Raw genomic sequence first — 17,921 nt, 5'->3', positions numbered from 1 at the left:
CTAATGGATTTCTAATTGTATATGGTATGGTTCTTGCATACTGGGACCAAAATATTAGCCTGTCTTTTTGTCTTTTAATGAATACAAAGATGTGTTTAGACCAACTCTAATGGTGGGCTAAAAGCTAAATTACCCTCCAAAATTCCCCCCCAAACCCACTCCAACCTAAGGGGAAATTTTGTGCTAAATGCTAAATGCTAAACCAATGCCAAATTCCCCCCAAAATTTAGCCCAGAAATCGGAGTGGACTCTACCCAATATTTATCGGAATTTAAATTTTTTTAGATTAAAATGTTCATAAAATTAATTTACGATAGTCTGCATATTTATTTAAAAAAAAAAATTAATTTAACAAAAAAAAAAACCTAATTTCATTCTTTAATAATCTCGGGCTAAAATTTTAGGCTAGAATGGTTGGAGCAGAAAAGCTGTTTCTGTGCTAAAAGTTAAATTTTCCGGGCTAAAAAATTTGGCTTTTAACCCAACCATTGGAGATGGTCTTAAAATAAAGAGCAGTAGATCTGGACTAGGAGACGACAACTTTTCAATGTGCCGGAATACAACCCGGTACATCAAGTATCATCATACAAGTGGTTGATTTTTTTTTTTCAAGTATCCAATCATTAGTGTGATGACACTTAGTATATCAAGCTGTGTTTTCGACATACTAAAAAATCTATATAATAAATGTGAAAAAATATATCATAATAATGTGATATCGAACTCGTGAAATACCTCTCACATATCTCTTTGCCTTAACCTCTGTACTTCAGTTCATTTTCCTCCAACCTGATATCTAAGTCACACATCCTTATTGTCTATGTCATATTTGTCACATTTGTCACATTTGTCACTGTCAAGTTTCAGAATCGCCAAAGTAATGTGTTTCGCTTTCTAATAAGACATTGGAATTCAATTATTGTGATGGGCTTTTGGCCTTAGTGGCCACCAAAAGGGCACTTTCTCGAAGCCCCAATTGTATCGTTGTGTTGTATTCGTCTTTTTATCGCCCGTTTACCTTTCTTTTTCTCCGACAACATTTTCTTATCCTTCATAGAATCTATGAAATAAATAAAAGTCACATATCTTCCATTTTCTTGCAGAATTGTACTTGATTAATTTAGTTAGAACAGTGTGTATATGTTTTATGTCCATGCACATCTTGAAAATATTCTCTTTATCAAATCTTAGAATCGATGATATAAATAGACATTTTTTTTATTGTATATAGCTAATTTAATTAAAACAATATGTTTATTGCATGAAAATTTGACTCAATAATTTAGTTTACATTAATTAAAAGATTGCTCAAATACATGTGTATTTTCCACCGAGGATTAGTTGAGTTGTAAGGTCTATGTTTGAGTTCCATTGTAAGCAACCATTTTTTTGTGCAAGATCTGTAAAAACAAAAAAAGGACTAAGACTCCTTGTGTAAGTTCTCGAGGATACTTGTGGTAGGCCTTGGCCTTGATGGATTAGCTTTCCTTTCCCCTAAACTTTTAAAAATCAAATATATAAATCAGTTATTTAGTAGTCACTTATATTACGATTTAATAGCATTTATTTTAACTTGTAAGTGAGGAATTTTTTTCAGTGTGGTGCGAACACTGAACATGACTCGATACACCAAGTGTCATAATAAAATAGTTTTTTTTTTTTTTTTAAGTTTCCAACCAATTGTATTTTTACAACGTGTTTCTAGTAAATTGAAAAATCTCTCATAAATGAGAAGTCTTAAGTTCGATTCTCGTCAAAGTAAATTCGAACCAAATTATTATGACTGTCTCATATTGAAGCTTAACTCACTCCCTCCACCACTTAATGTACATAATATCATATTATTAAAAAAATCTATTTATTTAGTAATTATTTTATTTTATTATAATCTAAACTACCTATCAACGAAACTCTCTTAATCAACCGAATAAGAGTGAAAAGACTCTAAACTACCTATCAACGAAACTCTTTTAATCAACCAAATAAGAGTGAAAAGACCAAATTAACTTTAATAAATTAAAAGTTATGCATAATATAGTAAATTGCACACAAAATACTTTTAATTTTTTTTCCAAAGTCTTATAACTAAGTAATCATATCAGTTACCTTGTAAACTTTTAGTTAAAGAAATATTTATTCAGAATTAGTAGTCAAAGATATGAACAGTCTCATTCAGCGATGAAAAATCATTTGAAGATCATAAAGAAAAAAAATTTAGAAATCATTTTATTTTTTCTTATTATAAAATTTTACGGTTGCTAGTATAAATAAGGGAAAAGGAAGTAGAAAGGAAGATAAACAAAGGAAACACACTATTCTCTGACAGAGGCTAGTTTATCTCTGGATCCAGAAGACAAGACAGTAATATTCCACACGCGGAGGAGGCCAACAAATTAATCTCAACTGAACTCACTTCCCACCCGCCCACCGCCACCGTCGCCGCCACCAAGTTCCCAAATCTCCACCTGGATCCTCTCAGTTTCATCCTCCTCTGCCTTGCTCAACTCTATCTGCCTGCTATTCTACTGATTTCCTCTCTCTCCCCAATTCCCAATAATAAATCTAATCCACTCCCACTGATAGAGCTCTCATCAGTGACCATTTTTATATTGTAGGGTTGTTGGTGTTTGCCTCTGGGTTTTTATTCTTTGCCCCCCAAACAAAAGGCACATCCTAGATTTGTAGGATCCTCAACCGTGATCCTGGGGATGGGTCTGTTTTCCGAAACCTACAGTACCAAGCAAGTCCTTTTATTATAGAAATAGAAAGTCTTCATCTTCCTCCCTCTTCAATCATACAAAGTCTCCTTATTTTATTACTTTGTTTCCATTTTTATCCAGACCAAAGCTTCCATCTTTATCTCAAATGTAGTCCTACAAATAAAGGGTACCCTTTGTTTTAGAATTTTAGAGAGAGAAAATTATGGGATCTGGTAATGGGGTTTATTCAGTTGCGGATTTCGATTTGGACGCCAAGTGGCTGATCGATCCAAAGCATCTTTTTGTTGGTCCGAGGATTGGGGAAGGCGCGCATGCCAAAGTGTACGAAGGAAAGTAAGTCAACCTCAGTACAACCTCTGTGTTTGTTTTGTCTTAGATTCTGAATTTCTGGTTTCTCAAGTTTAGCAATTTACAACTATCTCTTAGATCTTGTTAAACATAAATGCAAGATTGAGTTGGGTTTTAGCAGAACTAATCAAAGATCAAAACTTGCTTTGGTGTTGTACAATTCTTGTGTTTATGATGCCGAATATGTGTTTTTCGTGTCGAGTTACAACGATGATGTTCTGTTCTGTTGTGTTCTTAATCTGTTTGTTTGTTTGTTGTGTTTTGTTTGTTCTAGATATAAGAATCAAAATGTTGCTGTAAAAATTGTTCATAGAGGAGAAACCCCAGAGCAGATTGCCAAGAGAGAAGCGCGGTTTGCGAGGGAAGTGGCAATGATGTCGAAAGTGCAGCACAAAAACTTAGTGAAGGTTGTTGTCTAATTTTTGATAAGTATTTGTGATTACTAAATAGGCGTATTTGCGATATCTGATGTGGGATTTTAAACTTTGTATTACCAGTTCATTGGTGCCTGCAAAGAACCTGTCATGGTCATAGTGACTGAGCTTCTTCTAGGTGGAACTTTGCGCAAATACTTGTTCAGTATGCGGCCAAGGTGTATGGACACGTGCGTGGCAGTTGGGTTTGCGCTTGATATTGCTCGTGCTATGGAGTGCTTACACTCCCACGGTATCATTCACCGTGACCTGAAACCTGGTATGTGGTTTAGTTCATTGTTTAACATAAGGGTTGACCAATGAACGAAGTCACTTAGCTCGACGTTAGGAGAGTCAAGGTGGGAACACCTACATAGAAGAACCAAGAAGGATTAAAGTGAAATCTATCTGTGAGCATGTCTCAAATATGCAAATCCGAAGGATTGTTGTTTAGCATTAGGTAGCTGATAGTTTAGTATTCAGCATGATTGAAGACTTCAATAGCAGAATAACTTCCGGAACACAAAACGAATTGCTTTAGTTCACATAATTGTCATTTCTGGATGGAACTACTGTTAGGGCGAAGCTTATTGCCGAAAACGGGGTTTGTTCCACAATCTTACACTTTTGTCCTGTCCTTTTCCCAGAGAATTTGATCTTGACTGCCGACCAAAAAACAGTCAAACTTGCGGACTTTGGCTTAGCAAGAGAAGAGTCATTGACAGAGATGATGACCGCTGAAACTGGGACATACCGATGGATGGCTCCTGAGGTACGTAACAGTATTTAAATTGATCTTGAAAATTTGTTTTCTCGTTTGTCTTGTGAGTGTGTTTGATATCAGCAAATTAATTTTCCACCTTTGTATTTGGTGGCAGCTTTACAGCACAGTTACATTACGACACGGAGAAAAGAAGCATTACAATCATAAGGTGGACGCTTACAGCTTTGCAATTGTATTGTGGGAACTCATCCATAACAAGCTACCTTTCGAAGGCATGTCAAATTTACAAGCAGCGTATGCAGCTGCTTTTAAGGTAACAAAATACCACAACATTCTTATTCATAACTCGGTATTGTTTAGTTTTTAAGCATCGTAATTTGAGGTTATACGAATTGTTTCAGAATGTGAGGCCGAGTGCAGAAAGCCTCCCCGAGGATTTGGCGTTGATTGTAACTTCATGTTGGAAGGAGGATCCCAATGACCGGCCCAACTTCACCCAAATTATACAGATGCTACTGCATTACCTCTCTACTATTTCGGCACCAGCACCCGCTATCCCTCAACGGATATTCAAATCTGAGAACGCTGTACTCCCACCAGAGTCGCCTGGTACTAGTTCTTTGATGGCTACTCACGACGACTCGGGTGAAACCCCTAAACCCAACACGGACATGGAAGATAAACCTAAAGTTTTTTTCTCCTGCTTTAGCCAGTGTTATTGATCCTGCAAGCTGTAATCTTTACCTTTCAAATGTTTATTAACTTACTCTCTTAGGAAAGCTCAATAAGGCACGCCCCGAAATATTAGTAGACAACTACTCAGTAGGGAAAAAAAGATAATTTTTCATTTAGCGGCCTACGGTCTGATGTTACCGTTGAAATTCGGATAGTCGTTAGGTTTAGTTTGGTCTGATTGAGATCAAATAGAAAGGAATTTTTAGAGTTGTGGAGTTGGGGTTGCTGTGATGAGTTGACATTGTAAAAATAAGGGGTTCATCCAAAAGCCTTCGCTCCTGTTCAATAAAATCTCTTTTGAGCTTCTCGTAATCTCGATCTCGACGACCATTGATGTTGAGTTCAAACTCTAACAAATAATGTACGCGGTCTTCCTTCTGGACTGTGAAGATGTCCACAGATACCCGTTAGGTCCAGTAAACAAAGTTCATAAAATAAAAGTTATTGAAAAAAAATTGAAAAAAACGCCGTTGCCGGGGATCGAACCCGGGTCACCCGCGTGACAGGCGGGAATACTTACCACTATACTACAACGACATTTGTTGTTCATTAAACTATATATTATATTATATTTACCAAGCTGCCCGATCTGACTACTTTGTGTCCAAGACAAGCAGTCGAGTCACATCAATATTGAGGGGCAAAATCGAGAATCCACAAAAGTCTCCAAAACGTTTCTATATGTAGCTTGGGGAGCACGGTAGTCCGTCCTCAAGTCCGACAGAAAAAATATCATAATTACACTTTACTCGGTTTTCGAACCCCCACAAAAAGCTCGACAGGACAGCTTCGTTCTCACCGCACCTCAGCTTCGGACTCAGGTTTCGTCAACTCCATACCCCACTGAGACGGCTTCTCGCGGTGGGTCCGCCTCCTCATTGACCAAAGACTCTGAGCCCGAACCTGAGGCTTGTAGGTAACGGCTCATCGGGTCCGAAGCTGGATTTTCCCGCTCACACACACTCTCTCTCGCTACTTTAACTTAATCCGGTGGAGAAAGGACCCCTTTCCCTCTCTCTCTCTCTCTCTCTCTCTCTCTCTCTATAAATTGGAATGCGCTTCCTTGAAACATCGTCTCCGACTTCGAAGAAATGGCAAGGTGAGAGCCCTTTCACTCGTCAGTGATGAAAAATTTCAAATATGGGTGGAAAATATAATATATAATTATAGAAATTATTAATAAATAAATAAATATACGAATTTCTGGAAACTTTCTTTTGATTGGGAGCTGAGAAACATCTATACAAATTTTCCCAGCTTCTTCAACGGTTAAACCCATGTAATTTCTTCTTGTTTAGTTTTTGGTGTCTGGGTTTTATTCGGATGAAAATACTGTTTCGAAAGTTGTTTGCTTTTTAGAAGTGTTCAGATGCTGGATTTGGGTGTAAATTTTGATTTTTGGGGGAACCCATTAAACAGGAATATTCAATCTAGCTCTGTAAGGATTAATGATTTTTACTTTATGGGGAGCTTCCTAATTTGGGATTAAGGTGCTGATGATGTCAAAGCTTCTGTTTTGGTAATGCATGGTTGAAAAAAAGGAAGCATTTTTATTGGTGAATGAAACATATTATTCAGTGAATTTGTGAATTTTTTTGTGAATTTGGGGGTTTTCTGAGAAACCCATGTCTGTTTTCACCTTTTCGATTGTACTGGGAATGTGGAGTCGATGATAATGTAGAAAGTTTTTACATTTGTGAAACGATTTACTTTCTGTAGTTAAATATGACTATACAGATGCTTGATTGATATTTGATTCAGTGTTTTTGTTAATTCTCTTGTGAATTTGTGTGTTTTTCCTGAGAAACCCGTGTCAGTTTTCACCCTTTTCAATTGTACTGGGAATGTGAAATGGATGATAATTTGGGTTCGGATGTTTTTTCTGTTGGTCATAGCTTCTTTAGATTCTAGCTAAAAATTGCTTCTGTGATGAAATTTTGTGGCTTATAGTGTAAAGTTCTTGTAGGGCTTGGCTGATTAACAGCAGAGGACTTGCAAAGAAAGTGAAGAATGCTTCTCAATCGTCTGCATGTCCAATCAAAGACTCTGGGGCAAATCGTGAATGCCCGAATTGCCATTTTGTTATAGATAACAGTGATGTAAGCTGGGTTGTTAGTTCTATTCATATGCAAATGATTATATGTTGTCCACAACTTTCAGCTTATAGGTTAAGCTTTTTATTCATTTAAGTACTTCTGCAACTCCACTTGTGTAGGTTTTATCGGAATGGCCTGGCTTACCAGTTGGTGTGAAGTTTGATCCATCTGATGGTGAACTCTTAGAACACTTAGCAGCTAAGTGTGGGGTCGGAAACTCACAGCCACACATGTTTATTGATGAGTTCATCCCAACCCTTGAGGGGGACAATGGAATTTACTGTGATCATCCTGAAAACCTTCCTGGTAAGTATCTCCCATGCTTCATATTTCTGATTCCATGTGTTCATTTTTACACTAGTGCATCATCTACTTGTGCTGAAAGTTGATATGGACTGAACCAAATCGAACGAATACTTGGAACTTTTTTTCCCCCTTTTTTGGTGTCAAAGGATGCAACTTAATGAGATTAGTTTAGCTGCTCTCTTCTCATTAGTTTCGAATATCGATCTGTAGGTTTAGGATTATTAAATTGTGGTTAGGTCATTGTACCTTGGTTTTGTTTCAGGTGCAACAAAAGATGGAAGCAGCATCCATTTTTTCCACAAAACAATGAATGCATATGCTACTGGTCAGAGGAAGCGCCGCAAGGTTGATAATCAACGTAGTGTGGCTGCAGAGAATATCCGCTGGCACAAAACGGGTAAGACCAAGGCTTTAATAGAAAATGGAATTACGGGCTGGAAGAAGATCATGGTTCTATACAAAAGTTCGAAGAAAGGTTCCAAACCAGAGAAGATGAACTGGGCGATGCATCAGTATCACCTGGGAGCTGAAGATGATGAGAAAGATGGTGAATATGTGGTGTCGAAGATATTCTACCAACAGCATAAGCAGTCAGAAACGAATGATAACAATGTGGTCGTTGAAGACTCTGACGTCAACGCACTTCAAACTAGTCCCAGGACCCCCGCAACCAATCCTCCAATTCCACCCAGACCAGGGAAATCTGTTTGGTGTGATGATGTTCCTGATGAAGCTATGCTCCCCTCATCTTCCAAGGTATGTGGCAACTTTCATAAAAATATTATGCTGTGATTTTTATACTGCTGTAAATAGAAAAGGGAAAATGGAATTTTGAAAATGTTCGTCGGCACATAGACACTCGGTGAAATCCCATAGGCTAGTTTTAAATCCCACCCAAGACAAAAGAAGCCCATTTGCTGATCTTAAGGAAAATAAGATGAAACTCAAGAACTTTTACTTTGATCCCGAAAATCCTTGAGCATGTTGGATTCTTACTGGAAATCTACTTTGTGGAATAGGAAGTGGAGCTAGTCCAGGAAGCATATCATGTCCCTCAACCTGATACTCGGTTTGAGGACAACATTGGGCAGCCTACCTGGCTGGTAGGCGAATCTCAGGTTGACGATTTAGATAGCTTGGGCGAAACCTTGTTATGCAAGGAGATTTTCGGTTATTCCACCGATCTAAATGGTTCAGCACCGAATCCCATATCTAACACTGACTTTAATAACAATACATACGGGGTGACTGGAAACAGCAGCACATCGTGTGGAATTCATGACCTTGAAAACATTGAACTTGATTCTCCTCCAGATTTCCAGCTAGCTGTAAGCTTCCTGCTTACTCTCTCTTCCTCTGCTTTGTTAGATTTCTATAGAAATATTGTACTAAAAATCACATTCATAATGCAGGATTTGCAGTTTTGTTCCCAAGACAGTTTACTTAATTGGCTCGACAGGTTATGATGACGATGAAAGAGCTTCCGGGAATGACATCGAATTCCCAATTTTGTGCAATCGTAGAATCCATTTAACTGGCCTCTTTTCCCGCATACTCTTCAGTGGCAACGAGGCAACTTCAGCGCTCTTGGAGACGCATGGGTTTTCCCCTTGCCCTCTGCAACTTCTCCGAGCTTATGAGGTGCCTTGGCGTGTAGCCATGGAGTTATATATCCGTGTCATTCAGCTGTCGACTACTGAGATTAGTATTCAGTGCTCAGAATGTTCAACTGAAAATTGGCACCGATGATTTTATATTCCGCCATTCGTACTTCTCCTAGGTGCCGAAATATGGGTGATCGTTGTATTAAGTATTGGCGTTGCGTGCTTGTGGACAAGTGAGACTGTTTTTACCACCAATGTATAGCAGATCAAAGCATCTTGTGATATGCTCATACATTGTTGGCAATAGCATTCATGTGATGGATTGAGTAATTTGGAACTTATTGCATCTTGACAAATGTTTGCTATATAATCAATGGTTTGTTTTTATTATTTATTTATTTTTAATAGTAAGATTTTGAGAATAATTTGTATACAACGAAAACATCAATGTGATGATGTTTTAAAAGGCTAAAGCTATAAGTGTCATCATAAGAAATGTTAAAATACGTGTTTAAGTTAATAATTGTGAGATAATGTCGGTTCTCTTTCATGTAAATTTTTCTCACCAATTACCCTTCTACTTACAATTCAATGTTATTTTCGTAATTAAGAAAATTAGGGAGCAGTGCCAAATTGGTAAATAAGCCGGGCAAAGAGACCCAATTTAGTCAAAACAGACCCCCAAATCCCAAACCCAAAACCTAAAACCCTGAAAAATCTCAGTCGCCATTGAAGTGGGGAAGAAGAAGGGAATGAACAGAGCAAAGCACTCGATTCGCGATTGAGGCCCGTCGCCGTTCGATTGAAGCCATCAATGTTCGCTGCGAGGAAGCTCAACAGGCATTGCTTCAAGTCCGTCTCTTCTCTCCTCCAATTCAATTCCCACAAGTACTCTCTCTCTCTCTCTCTCTCTCTCTCTCTCAATTACCCGCTGTTTGGTTGCTTTGAAAGTGGCTGATAGTTGCGTACAATCTAGTCTGATCCTCTGTCTACATGATTTAGATATGAAACATCTATGCTGCGAATTTCTGCTTTTTTTCATTTCATTTAGTGACATTTTCTCAGCAACCAAACAGAATTTCTACCTCCGTATCATTTATCTGGTTTTACCCATTTACTCAAGGTGGTTTTCAAGTGGAAAGAGCAAGTCTTTTTTAGTTGGGCGATATCGTATTTGTTATAAAATCGAAAATTTGAATGCTTTGTTTTAGTGCTTATTTGGTTTATCTTTTGAATTTGTTTACAGAAATGCCTTGTTGTTAAGAGATGTCTCGGCCAAGGTTTTATCGAGCAATGCAGTTCAGCCAAGTAAACCGAGTGAAGATTGTTACTCTTCTTCATCTAGACCAGCCAATCCCTTCGATGGGTGGTCTAGGTCAATGTCGACATCTAGAGGGAGTAGTAGCATGAGGAGCAAAGTCGCTAAGCGGATGCAAAAGGAGTCTGGTAAGACTCTAAGAGAGGTTCGCAGAGCGAAAAAGCTTCAAAAGAAGCTGATGACCGAAAATGAGAGGCTCATTTACAACCTCAAAAGAGTATGTTTCAACTTCTGCTTTGCAGCTGCTAGCTTCTTAATGATACCCAGTTTCCAACTTCTATCTGTGCTGCTTTGCAATGGTCACACAAATTGGTGAAAGTATTGCTAATAGAGAAATGCAAGTAGGCCTGTGATTGACAGGTTCTCTTCATAAGCTAAATGAAACAATGACGTCTTGCCAAATATCTCAAGCTTTATAGCTGATAGTATTCTGAATACTATTTTGAAAACCTTAGGATGTTAAGATGGGCGCAACACTCTTAGTTGAATTAATAAGCAGCAGAGCTTAGGCTAAGTAAACAAGAGTCAAAATATTCTTACTTTTAGCAAATTTGATGTCAAATGCTTCAGTAGGGATTTTGTAATTACTCGAAAATACTATTTTTACGACGCATGTCTCCTTAAGATTGACTTTCAGGAAGGATTACTTCCACAATTTTGTTTCTTTAAGTAGTATTGAAGATTTCCCTCCTGTATTCCTGGCCTACAATGTCTTCTTTTTGACGTATTAAATTCATCAGATAACCATTTCGAATATCTGACTTATTCAGGCCAAGAGAAAAGTAGCATTGCTACTACAAAAGCTGAAAAAATACGAGCTTCCAGATCTGCCAACACCCCGTCATGATCCTGAGCTATTAACCCTTGAGCAACTTCAGGCATTGAAGAAGATTGGCTTCAAAAACAAAAATTATGTTCCTGTTGGTGTTCGTGGGGTCTTTGGAGGAGTTGTACAGAATATGCATCTACATTGGAAGTTTCACGAGACTGTACAAGTTTGCTGTGATAACTTCCCCAAAGAAAAGATCAAGGAAATGGCCACTATGCTTGCAAGACTGAGTGGTGGTATAGTGGTGAACATCCATAATACCAAAACAATCATCATGTTTCGCGGAAGAAATTACCGGCAGCCCAAAAATTTAATACCTTTCAATACCCTTACTAAAAGGAAGGTGAGTAAACATAAGTGTGCCCCATTCTAATATTCAATTGTTTTGGCTTGCATTAATCCAAAACAATTTACACAGACTGTTAACTCTGTATCTTTACATGCAGGCATTATTCAAGGCAAGATTTGAACAAGCCCTTGAATCTCAGAAGCTAAACATAAAGAAGATAGAACAGCAGCTCCGTCGAAGTGGTGTTAACCCTGAGGATCCAGTTGCCATTGCAAGCATCCAGAGAGTAGCTTCCTCATTCTTTAATGCAATTGATCAGAAGGACGGAAGTCCTTATGTCTTCCAAGGAGACAAACCGTCAGTAGCAGAGCCTGATAATAAATTGAAACATCCAGAGCCTCCTGATGAGGAAGAGGAGGAGGAGTTGGACAAATTCATAGCTGAAATTGAGGAAGCAGCAGAACGAGAGTGGGCTGCGGAGGAAGCAGCTGAGAAAGAGGAGTTCACCAGAATGAGGTATTGGAACAGAGAAGAGTATGGTGGGAGATACAGGAGATCTGAAGAACCTGAAAATGACGATTCTGATGATGAGATCCCAAGGGCAAGGGACTGGAGGCATACACATGGCAAGCAGAGGCCAAATGGTGATTCCAAAGATGATGATGAGGAATGGCGTTCTAATAATGTTATGGGCGCTAGTGTTCTTGACAGTGATGCTGATGATTCTGATGGAATGCCTGAGAACTTCAAGATATCTCCAAGAGACAGGGGGAGGCAGGATGGGATTGGAAGGGCCAAGAATGATGGACGCTTGTACAGAAATTCCGAAGCTAATAATAGAAAGATTATGGTGGACGATGGCAGTGAATCAGAAAATGTGCTGAGCGATCTCGATACTGCAATGTGGAAATCCGATTCTGAGGAAGAACATGACTCAACAGCATCCAGAGCTGCGAACTATGATTTCCGAAGTAGCAGTGATGAAGAAGAGGACTTAATGTATTTGAAAGGAGGAAAGGAGCAGGTAAATGATTCCGAAAGTAACACTGATTATTCCAACAAAGCTTGTGGCAAGTTTGAGGCATCAAGAGTTGCAAAGGGGAAACATGATAGGATTGGCAGGGGCAACAGTGAATATTTCAAAAGAAATGCTGATGTTAGCACAAGAAGAAAGCCAGTTGAGGAGGATGTCAAGTCCGAGGATATCTCCGGTGATTCTGAAAACGAAATATGGGAATTAAACGCTGCCAGCGACTCAGGAGCATCGAAGGCAGGGAGATTCGATTACAACAGCAGCGACGAAGAGGATTATCAAGTTAGGAGGGAAGAGAAGAACGGAAATGGTAATAAAAGCACAAGAACAAGAAAAGACTTGGATGAGGATTGGGACAGTGATTAGGGCTTTGCATTTGAAGCCCAAGACCTGAAATGGCTCGGCCTGTTTTTGTAAGAAGTCCATTGGAAAGTGGCTGTAGGACCCAAACCATATATTATGTCTACATTTTATTTTTTTTAATTATTTAATAAAAATTTAAGTTCAACATATATATATATATATATATATATATATATATATATATTTTTTTTTTAATTATTTAATAAAAATTTAAGTTCAACATATATATATATATATATATATATATATATTATTAAAAAGGAAGAATTCCCAAAAGAAATTGATGCGTTTATTAACAATGAAAATGTTTTCTTTAAAAAAAAAAAAAAAAAAAAGGACTAGTTTATGGCTTCATTACAGTGATCTACTCTTTAAAAGGTCGAGAAGATTCGCAGACACATTTCAACCTCTTTCTGGCCATAACTATGCTATTTACCTGCTCTAGGAATTGACATAAGATGTATCATATGAAATACGGGTTTGAATTTTATCATCGACGAGTGGGGCATCCTGTGATGATTAATAATAATGAAAATGTTGACTTTGCCAAATGACCAAGTCGAGTCAACGTGCACTAATGATCCACTAACACATTCCGTGGGTCCGGCCACTTTGGAAGATTGATTTAAAGTCGAAAGAACATTTGTAAGTAAGTATTTGGAACTAGGTCCTCAGTCCATGTTTACAGCGTTGTGTTTAGTTTTTAATCTGCTATTTTCTTCTGTTTTTGGTTCAACAAATACAACCTATATTTTCGAAACGCCAAAGTCTTTGGAATTCTGATTTGGCAAACTAAGATTAGTTTTTGCTTCAAGCAATACTGGGGAGGGAAAAAGAGAGACGAAATTAGGATTTCATAAAGAATGTGACTAAATTTACTTTGCATAGAAACCTACTAGAAAATTCGACGAATGAGTAAATTTGAATAAGCAAGGAGTGAGATATGTTAAATTCTAAACTAGGATAAAGCCTTCATGATATATGTTATTTTTATAAGAGAAAAAAGAAGTTTGGGCTGAGCTATAGCTCAAAGCATGAGTACGTCTTTGCAGGGAATCGAACATAATATCTCAGGTGTAGAGACAAATGTTTTAATTACTTGAGTTACAAATTCTTTATCGCAAAAACGATAGCATTAATGGGTTAAATTAATAGTTGTTGGAGAGAAGAGAGATCGGTGAAAATCAATCCGTATCAGGCTGCATAGACATCATTACTTTCCTCCACTGCAGCAAAGCACTATATGTCCATACTCATCTTATGACTGCTCAACCACCATGTGCTCCAATTACCTAAAAGAGATTGTGGGTGTGAGTATTTTGCCCATGCTTGTTTGGGAGGGTAATTTGTGGATAAGACAATTGATTTTTCATTAAAAATGAGAGGAGTCACTGAATAGATTTCTTCCCAGCCTCCACACATGTTCTGGGAACCAACCATTAGTGTTTGATATAAATTGCTTGACCAAGGAAGTGAGTTGCCAGCCTCTTTTGTCACAGCGTAACCGGAGATATATTCACCTCATTCTCTCTCACTCGTCTTTTTACATAATTTCGATAACATGTAAGAATTTCCTGTCGTATGAGGATTAAAATTTCAATTTTAGCGGACAGTTTTTGTGTTAGCCCATGGAAGTTCTTTGCTCTATACAAAGGATTCGCTTCATAATATTCTAAACCATCTCCAACCTACGAGTGAAATTTTGACCTCCACACTGCCATCACCGTCATAAACACATAATCCATGTCGGCCTCATAGAAATATCTTAACGCAACACAATGGAAGAACAAAAAATTGACTCATTCAGCAGTCCGCAGCACCAGATGACAACAGATGAGCAAAATATGACTCAAAGCACATATTAAGTTGCGGGGCGCCCTGAACAAACCAAGCTCCACATAGAATTTACAAGCAATCAACCAAGTAAACTGTATTTTCTAGATTTTATGAGCAACCGGAAAAGTTCACGTCAGTGCCGGTAAGTGAAACCGCATCGAAGGGAAAACAAAGAAAATACAGTAAATTAGAATGGTAAACCTGCGTAGCAATCGTACGTAAAAAGAGCGGACAATTGAAAATCCAAGAGAAATCAGATGGCGAAATATAAATTAGTCTAAGAAATAACAATTCCCATCAAAGAAAATCCTGGGAAATGTCGGTGACTCTGATGCATATGGGACTAAGCTATATCAACAAGAGGTGGGTACATAAGCTCACCAAAAGCTTCCACTCATAGAAAAATCCCCACTCGAAAATTGATACGCCATCCACAAGAGAAGAAGCCTAAGAAAAAGGAAATGTACATAATCTCGCGGTAATTTGTAGGATGCCATCCCTGTTCTTCCCAGTTACTCCAAGGAGAATGACCTAGAATCTTTCGGAGAGTGATATGGTCATATTCACGAGAGTTTAATCAACAATTTGCCTGGCCAAACGATTGAACAGGCACCTTCATCTTCAAGACTTTAGCCATTTTCCCTCTTGCAGTTTCCAGGCAATAGGTATTTGTACTTCTCAGCATTGTTCAACAAATATGCAGGGAGATGAACGGCTGAATGAGATCTAGGAATAGGTCCCATCTTTCCGATAATCTCCTTGAATGTGTACTCCTCAGGAAGCATGTCGAATAGATCAGCCCCTTTACATATTACATCCTGGATCCTTTTAGGGTTCAGATAATGAGAGAACCTCACCCGATCATTGTGGCTGTAAGCTTTCATCTTGAATATGAACTCGTTGATATGGCGGAAACAAAAGCTGCAATGCCAACCTGAATCTGGCAAAAGGTAGTCGCTCTGTCTGAAGTGTGCATAGGTAGTATTACCAGTCTGATACCTGTGAACGGATGCTCTCCAGCTCTTGTCATCTACGTAATACTCAAAAGAGTACAAGTAATTCCTCAGCCCAAGATGAACAACAGGCGGGGTGTCATCACACCACCTCAAGAGATCAATTGTGTGGGCGCTAGGAATCTCATCAACATCGGACATGATCAGCAGGTCATCATCTTCTATACCAGCAACTCTAAGAAGCTGGTCAAGTGCCACTCTCTGATACGCCTCCTCATAGAATGGGTTTTCACCTTTCTGAAATCTTCCTCCTGTTGTAACATATGTAAGCCGGTTTTCAACAAACTTGAACTTGTCCCGGTTTCTTCCAAAAAGCAATGGCTTTGGCAAGCCAGTAAATGTTGAGTTTGATTCGAGGAGAACAAACTGTGTCACGAAAGGATACAATTCATTCCATCGGATTGTAAGCATGTCTACTTCATTGCTGAAAAGAACTGCATCATAGACTCGTCTAGGTGATTCACGAATCTTCCATCCGTGAAGCCTGCAAAGAGTCTCCATTGACACATTCTGATTATAGTAGTGTGGGATATCAATGAAGGGCTTCGGAGGTTTTTCCCAAAGAGGTCTTAGGAAATACGAGATCTTCTGCCCATGTAAAAATATTGCAAATACGCCTAATGGAACAACCGCAAACAGGAAAATGTAAGTCTTCAAATCCAAGCCCCGCAAAATGCATCGCAGTCTAGACATGCTCAACGCTGCTTCTGATCCCTGCTGTGCATGAAATCGAAAACTTTCTAAGATACCCGGATTCCATATACTAAAAAATCTATTAACTTTGTGGATGCAGTAAAGCAATTATAGAACACGAACATCAACCATAAACATTAAATAAAAAGTCCTTCAAATGCAATTTAAACCCTCATACAAATTAGCACTTGGTTTACAACGTTTATATAAGGCTCGTTCGAAAGCGTTTTTAAAATGACTGAAAGTTTTTTAGTGAAGATATTTTTGGGTCCAAAATAGAGTGCTTCCACAAGAAGCACTTAGCTTTTCCAGATTCACTTGCATTTTTACCAAGATTGGTTCCAAAACAATTGCACCACCAATACCGCTTTCATCCATTTCCAAAGCACTTCCAATCCAGCCCATATTCTTTTATCCTACAATTTTTTTTTCACAAGAACATAAAATGGAAAAACGAAGATAATTACCAAAAATCAAGTGAATATCTAAAACCTCTTAAGTAATCCCGTAATAATTAATCAATCCCCTTAATCACAAATTAAATTAAACGCCTCAAATACAAATTCCACAGCTTTAATTTCAACGCCGCAAAACAATTATAAAAATAAAATGAACCCACTAATTAAAAAAATCATAGTTTTATTACTGGGAAATTGAAGATTAAAATTTATAAAAATACAAATCCATTTTTGTGAATTAAAAACCGCTCAAACAATCCCAATCGCACGAAATTGAAAACCCAACACCTCCATTGCCAAATATACTAAAAATCCAAACTTTAACTTCAAACAGAGAAAATGGGAGGATTTATAAATACCCAAAATCGAATTCGAGACTTTAAAAAATGAAAATACCTGGCCACAAACGTCGTCGCAAACATCGTCAGTCTTCTTCGAACTGTAATACACATCAGCCATGGCGAAAATTGAAGGAAAACAGGAAATGCCCAATAAGCCCTTCGTTCCAGAAGCCTCGCCGTCTCTCTCACAAACTCTGCAGCGTCAGATCCTCGCGACCCAAATCGAACCCAGAAGGCCAAATTTTTTTAGGGAAAATTCGGCAAAAGGGAAAGAAAAGGCAACGATCTTTAATAGAACCCCTCTCTCTCCGCTCGCTCTCTCTCTCTTCTCTCTCTCTCTTCTCTCTCTCTCTCTCTCTCTCTCTCTCTCCTCTGTACGTTCTCTGTCTATCTCGTCCACTGAAAATCTGTAACGCCAATTATAGCCGTTTGGTAGTTTTTTCGCTCTCTGGCCAGACACACCCTCCTCCTATTCCAAAAACTGGAAGTGACAGAGATAGAGAAATAAATGAAAACCGTATATAAATAATAAAATCTCACCTTCTTAAATTAACCAGAAAAATAAAAAATAAAAAATAAAAATTTAATTTCCACAATTACTGGGTTGGGTTAGGGTGTTACAGCCCACAAGGTCCGTAATCCCGCCTTCTGTTGTGTGAGATAATATTTAGGTATCACCATCTAACTTCTCGTTTGGATAAGATAATATTTAGGTCACGAGTATTTAACACTCTAGGGATCCTCACATTGTCCATATTTTCGGATTTGAATCCCATCCTAATCCAAATTGTAGGAACCCTCA

General features: G+C 38.2%; 4 protein-coding genes and 1 non-coding gene across 6 annotated transcripts; 3 read left to right on the top strand and 2 right to left on the bottom strand.

Annotated features, from left to right (window-relative positions):
- The first annotated feature begins 2,363 nt into the window (after positions 1-2,363).
- LOC137740233 (serine/threonine-protein kinase STY13-like) lies at positions 2,364-5,246 on the top strand. Its single transcript, XM_068480077.1, has 6 exons — positions 2,364-3,053; positions 3,343-3,475; positions 3,566-3,761; positions 4,129-4,253; positions 4,360-4,518; positions 4,607-5,246. The coding sequence occupies exons 1-6, from the start codon at positions 2,923-2,925 to the stop codon at positions 4,925-4,927; spliced, it is 1,065 nt and encodes a 354-aa protein (XP_068336178.1). The 5' UTR covers positions 2,364-2,922; the 3' UTR covers positions 4,928-5,246.
- Positions 5,247-5,405: 159 nt separating this feature from the next.
- Positions 5,406-5,477, bottom strand: TRNAD-GUC (transfer RNA aspartic acid (anticodon GUC)). Its single transcript has one exon. It is a non-coding gene; the product is annotated as a tRNA-Asp (tRNA).
- A 458-nt stretch (positions 5,478-5,935) lies between these two features.
- LOC137741068 (SUPPRESSOR OF GAMMA RESPONSE 1-like) lies at positions 5,936-9,418 on the top strand. Its single transcript, XM_068480873.1, has 6 exons — positions 5,936-6,039; positions 6,907-7,039; positions 7,156-7,342; positions 7,605-8,098; positions 8,362-8,670; positions 8,755-9,418. The coding sequence occupies exons 1-6, from the start codon at positions 6,032-6,034 to the stop codon at positions 8,806-8,808; spliced, it is 1,185 nt and encodes a 394-aa protein (XP_068336974.1). The 5' UTR covers positions 5,936-6,031; the 3' UTR covers positions 8,809-9,418.
- Positions 9,419-9,663: 245 nt separating this feature from the next.
- Positions 9,664-12,918, top strand: LOC137740372 (CRM-domain containing factor CFM9, mitochondrial-like). The gene is made up of 4 exons (XM_068480248.1): positions 9,664-9,834; positions 10,193-10,481; positions 11,035-11,436; positions 11,540-12,918. The coding sequence occupies exons 1-4, from the start codon at positions 9,761-9,763 to the stop codon at positions 12,779-12,781; spliced, it is 2,007 nt and encodes a 668-aa protein (XP_068336349.1). The 5' UTR covers positions 9,664-9,760; the 3' UTR covers positions 12,782-12,918.
- A 1,861-nt stretch (positions 12,919-14,779) lies between these two features.
- On the bottom strand, positions 14,780-17,614 carry LOC137739746 (uncharacterized). 2 transcript variants are annotated; one of them, XM_068479436.1, is made up of 2 exons: positions 17,175-17,614; positions 14,780-16,344 (listed from the first exon to the last, which is right to left on the bottom strand). In XM_068479436.1, exons 1-2 carry the CDS (start codon positions 17,235-17,237, stop codon positions 15,244-15,246), a joined length of 1,164 nt encoding a protein of 387 aa, XP_068335537.1. In that variant the 5' UTR covers positions 17,238-17,614; the 3' UTR covers positions 14,780-15,243. The 2 variants fall into 2 exon arrangements, with proteins under 2 accessions (XP_068335537.1, XP_068335538.1); XM_068479437.1 differs by having other exon boundaries at positions 14,780-16,341; positions 17,175-17,612.
- Between the last annotated feature and the right edge of the window lie 307 nt (positions 17,615-17,921).

The sequence above is a fragment of the Pyrus communis genome, chromosome 7 (genome assembly GCF_963583255.1).
Source record: "Pyrus communis chromosome 7, drPyrComm1.1, whole genome shotgun sequence".
NCBI lineage: Eukaryota > Viridiplantae > Streptophyta > Magnoliopsida > Rosales > Rosaceae > Pyrus > Pyrus communis.
Note: the sequence above shows the minus strand (reverse complement) of the source record. Positions and strands in the feature narration are given on the sequence as shown.

Bases quoted from the DNA above. Each gene is read 5' to 3' on its own strand.
- LOC137740233 (XM_068480077.1), top strand. From the start codon at position 2,923: ATGGGATCTGGTAATGGGGTTTATTCAGTTGCGGATTTCGATTTGGAC. The intron at 3,054-3,342 runs GTAAGTCAACCT...TGTTTGTTCTAG, and splicing joins GCCAAAGTGTACGAAGGAAA to ATATAAGAATCAAAATGTTG. The intron at 4,519-4,606 runs GTAACAAAATAC...GAATTGTTTCAG, and splicing joins CGTATGCAGCTGCTTTTAAG to AATGTGAGGCCGAGTGCAGA.
- LOC137740372 (XM_068480248.1), top strand. From the start codon at position 9,761: ATGTTCGCTGCGAGGAAGCTCAACAGGCATTGCTTCAAGTCCGTCTCT. The intron at 10,482-11,034 runs GTATGTTTCAAC...TGACTTATTCAG, and splicing joins TCATTTACAACCTCAAAAGA to GCCAAGAGAAAAGTAGCATT. The intron at 11,437-11,539 runs GTGAGTAAACAT...CTTTACATGCAG, and splicing joins ATACCCTTACTAAAAGGAAG to GCATTATTCAAGGCAAGATT.
- LOC137739746 (XM_068479436.1), bottom strand. From the start codon at position 17,237: ATGGCTGATGTGTATTACAGTTCGAAGAAGACTGACGATGTTTGCGAC. The intron at 16,345-17,174 runs GTATTTTCATTT...TTTCATGCACAG, and splicing joins GCGACGACGTTTGTGGCCAG to CAGGGATCAGAAGCAGCGTT.
- LOC137741068 (XM_068480873.1), top strand. The intron at 7,343-7,604 runs GTAAGTATCTCC...GTTTTGTTTCAG, and splicing joins TCATCCTGAAAACCTTCCTG to GTGCAACAAAAGATGGAAGC. The intron at 8,671-8,754 runs GTAAGCTTCCTG...TTCATAATGCAG, and splicing joins CTCCAGATTTCCAGCTAGCT to GATTTGCAGTTTTGTTCCCA.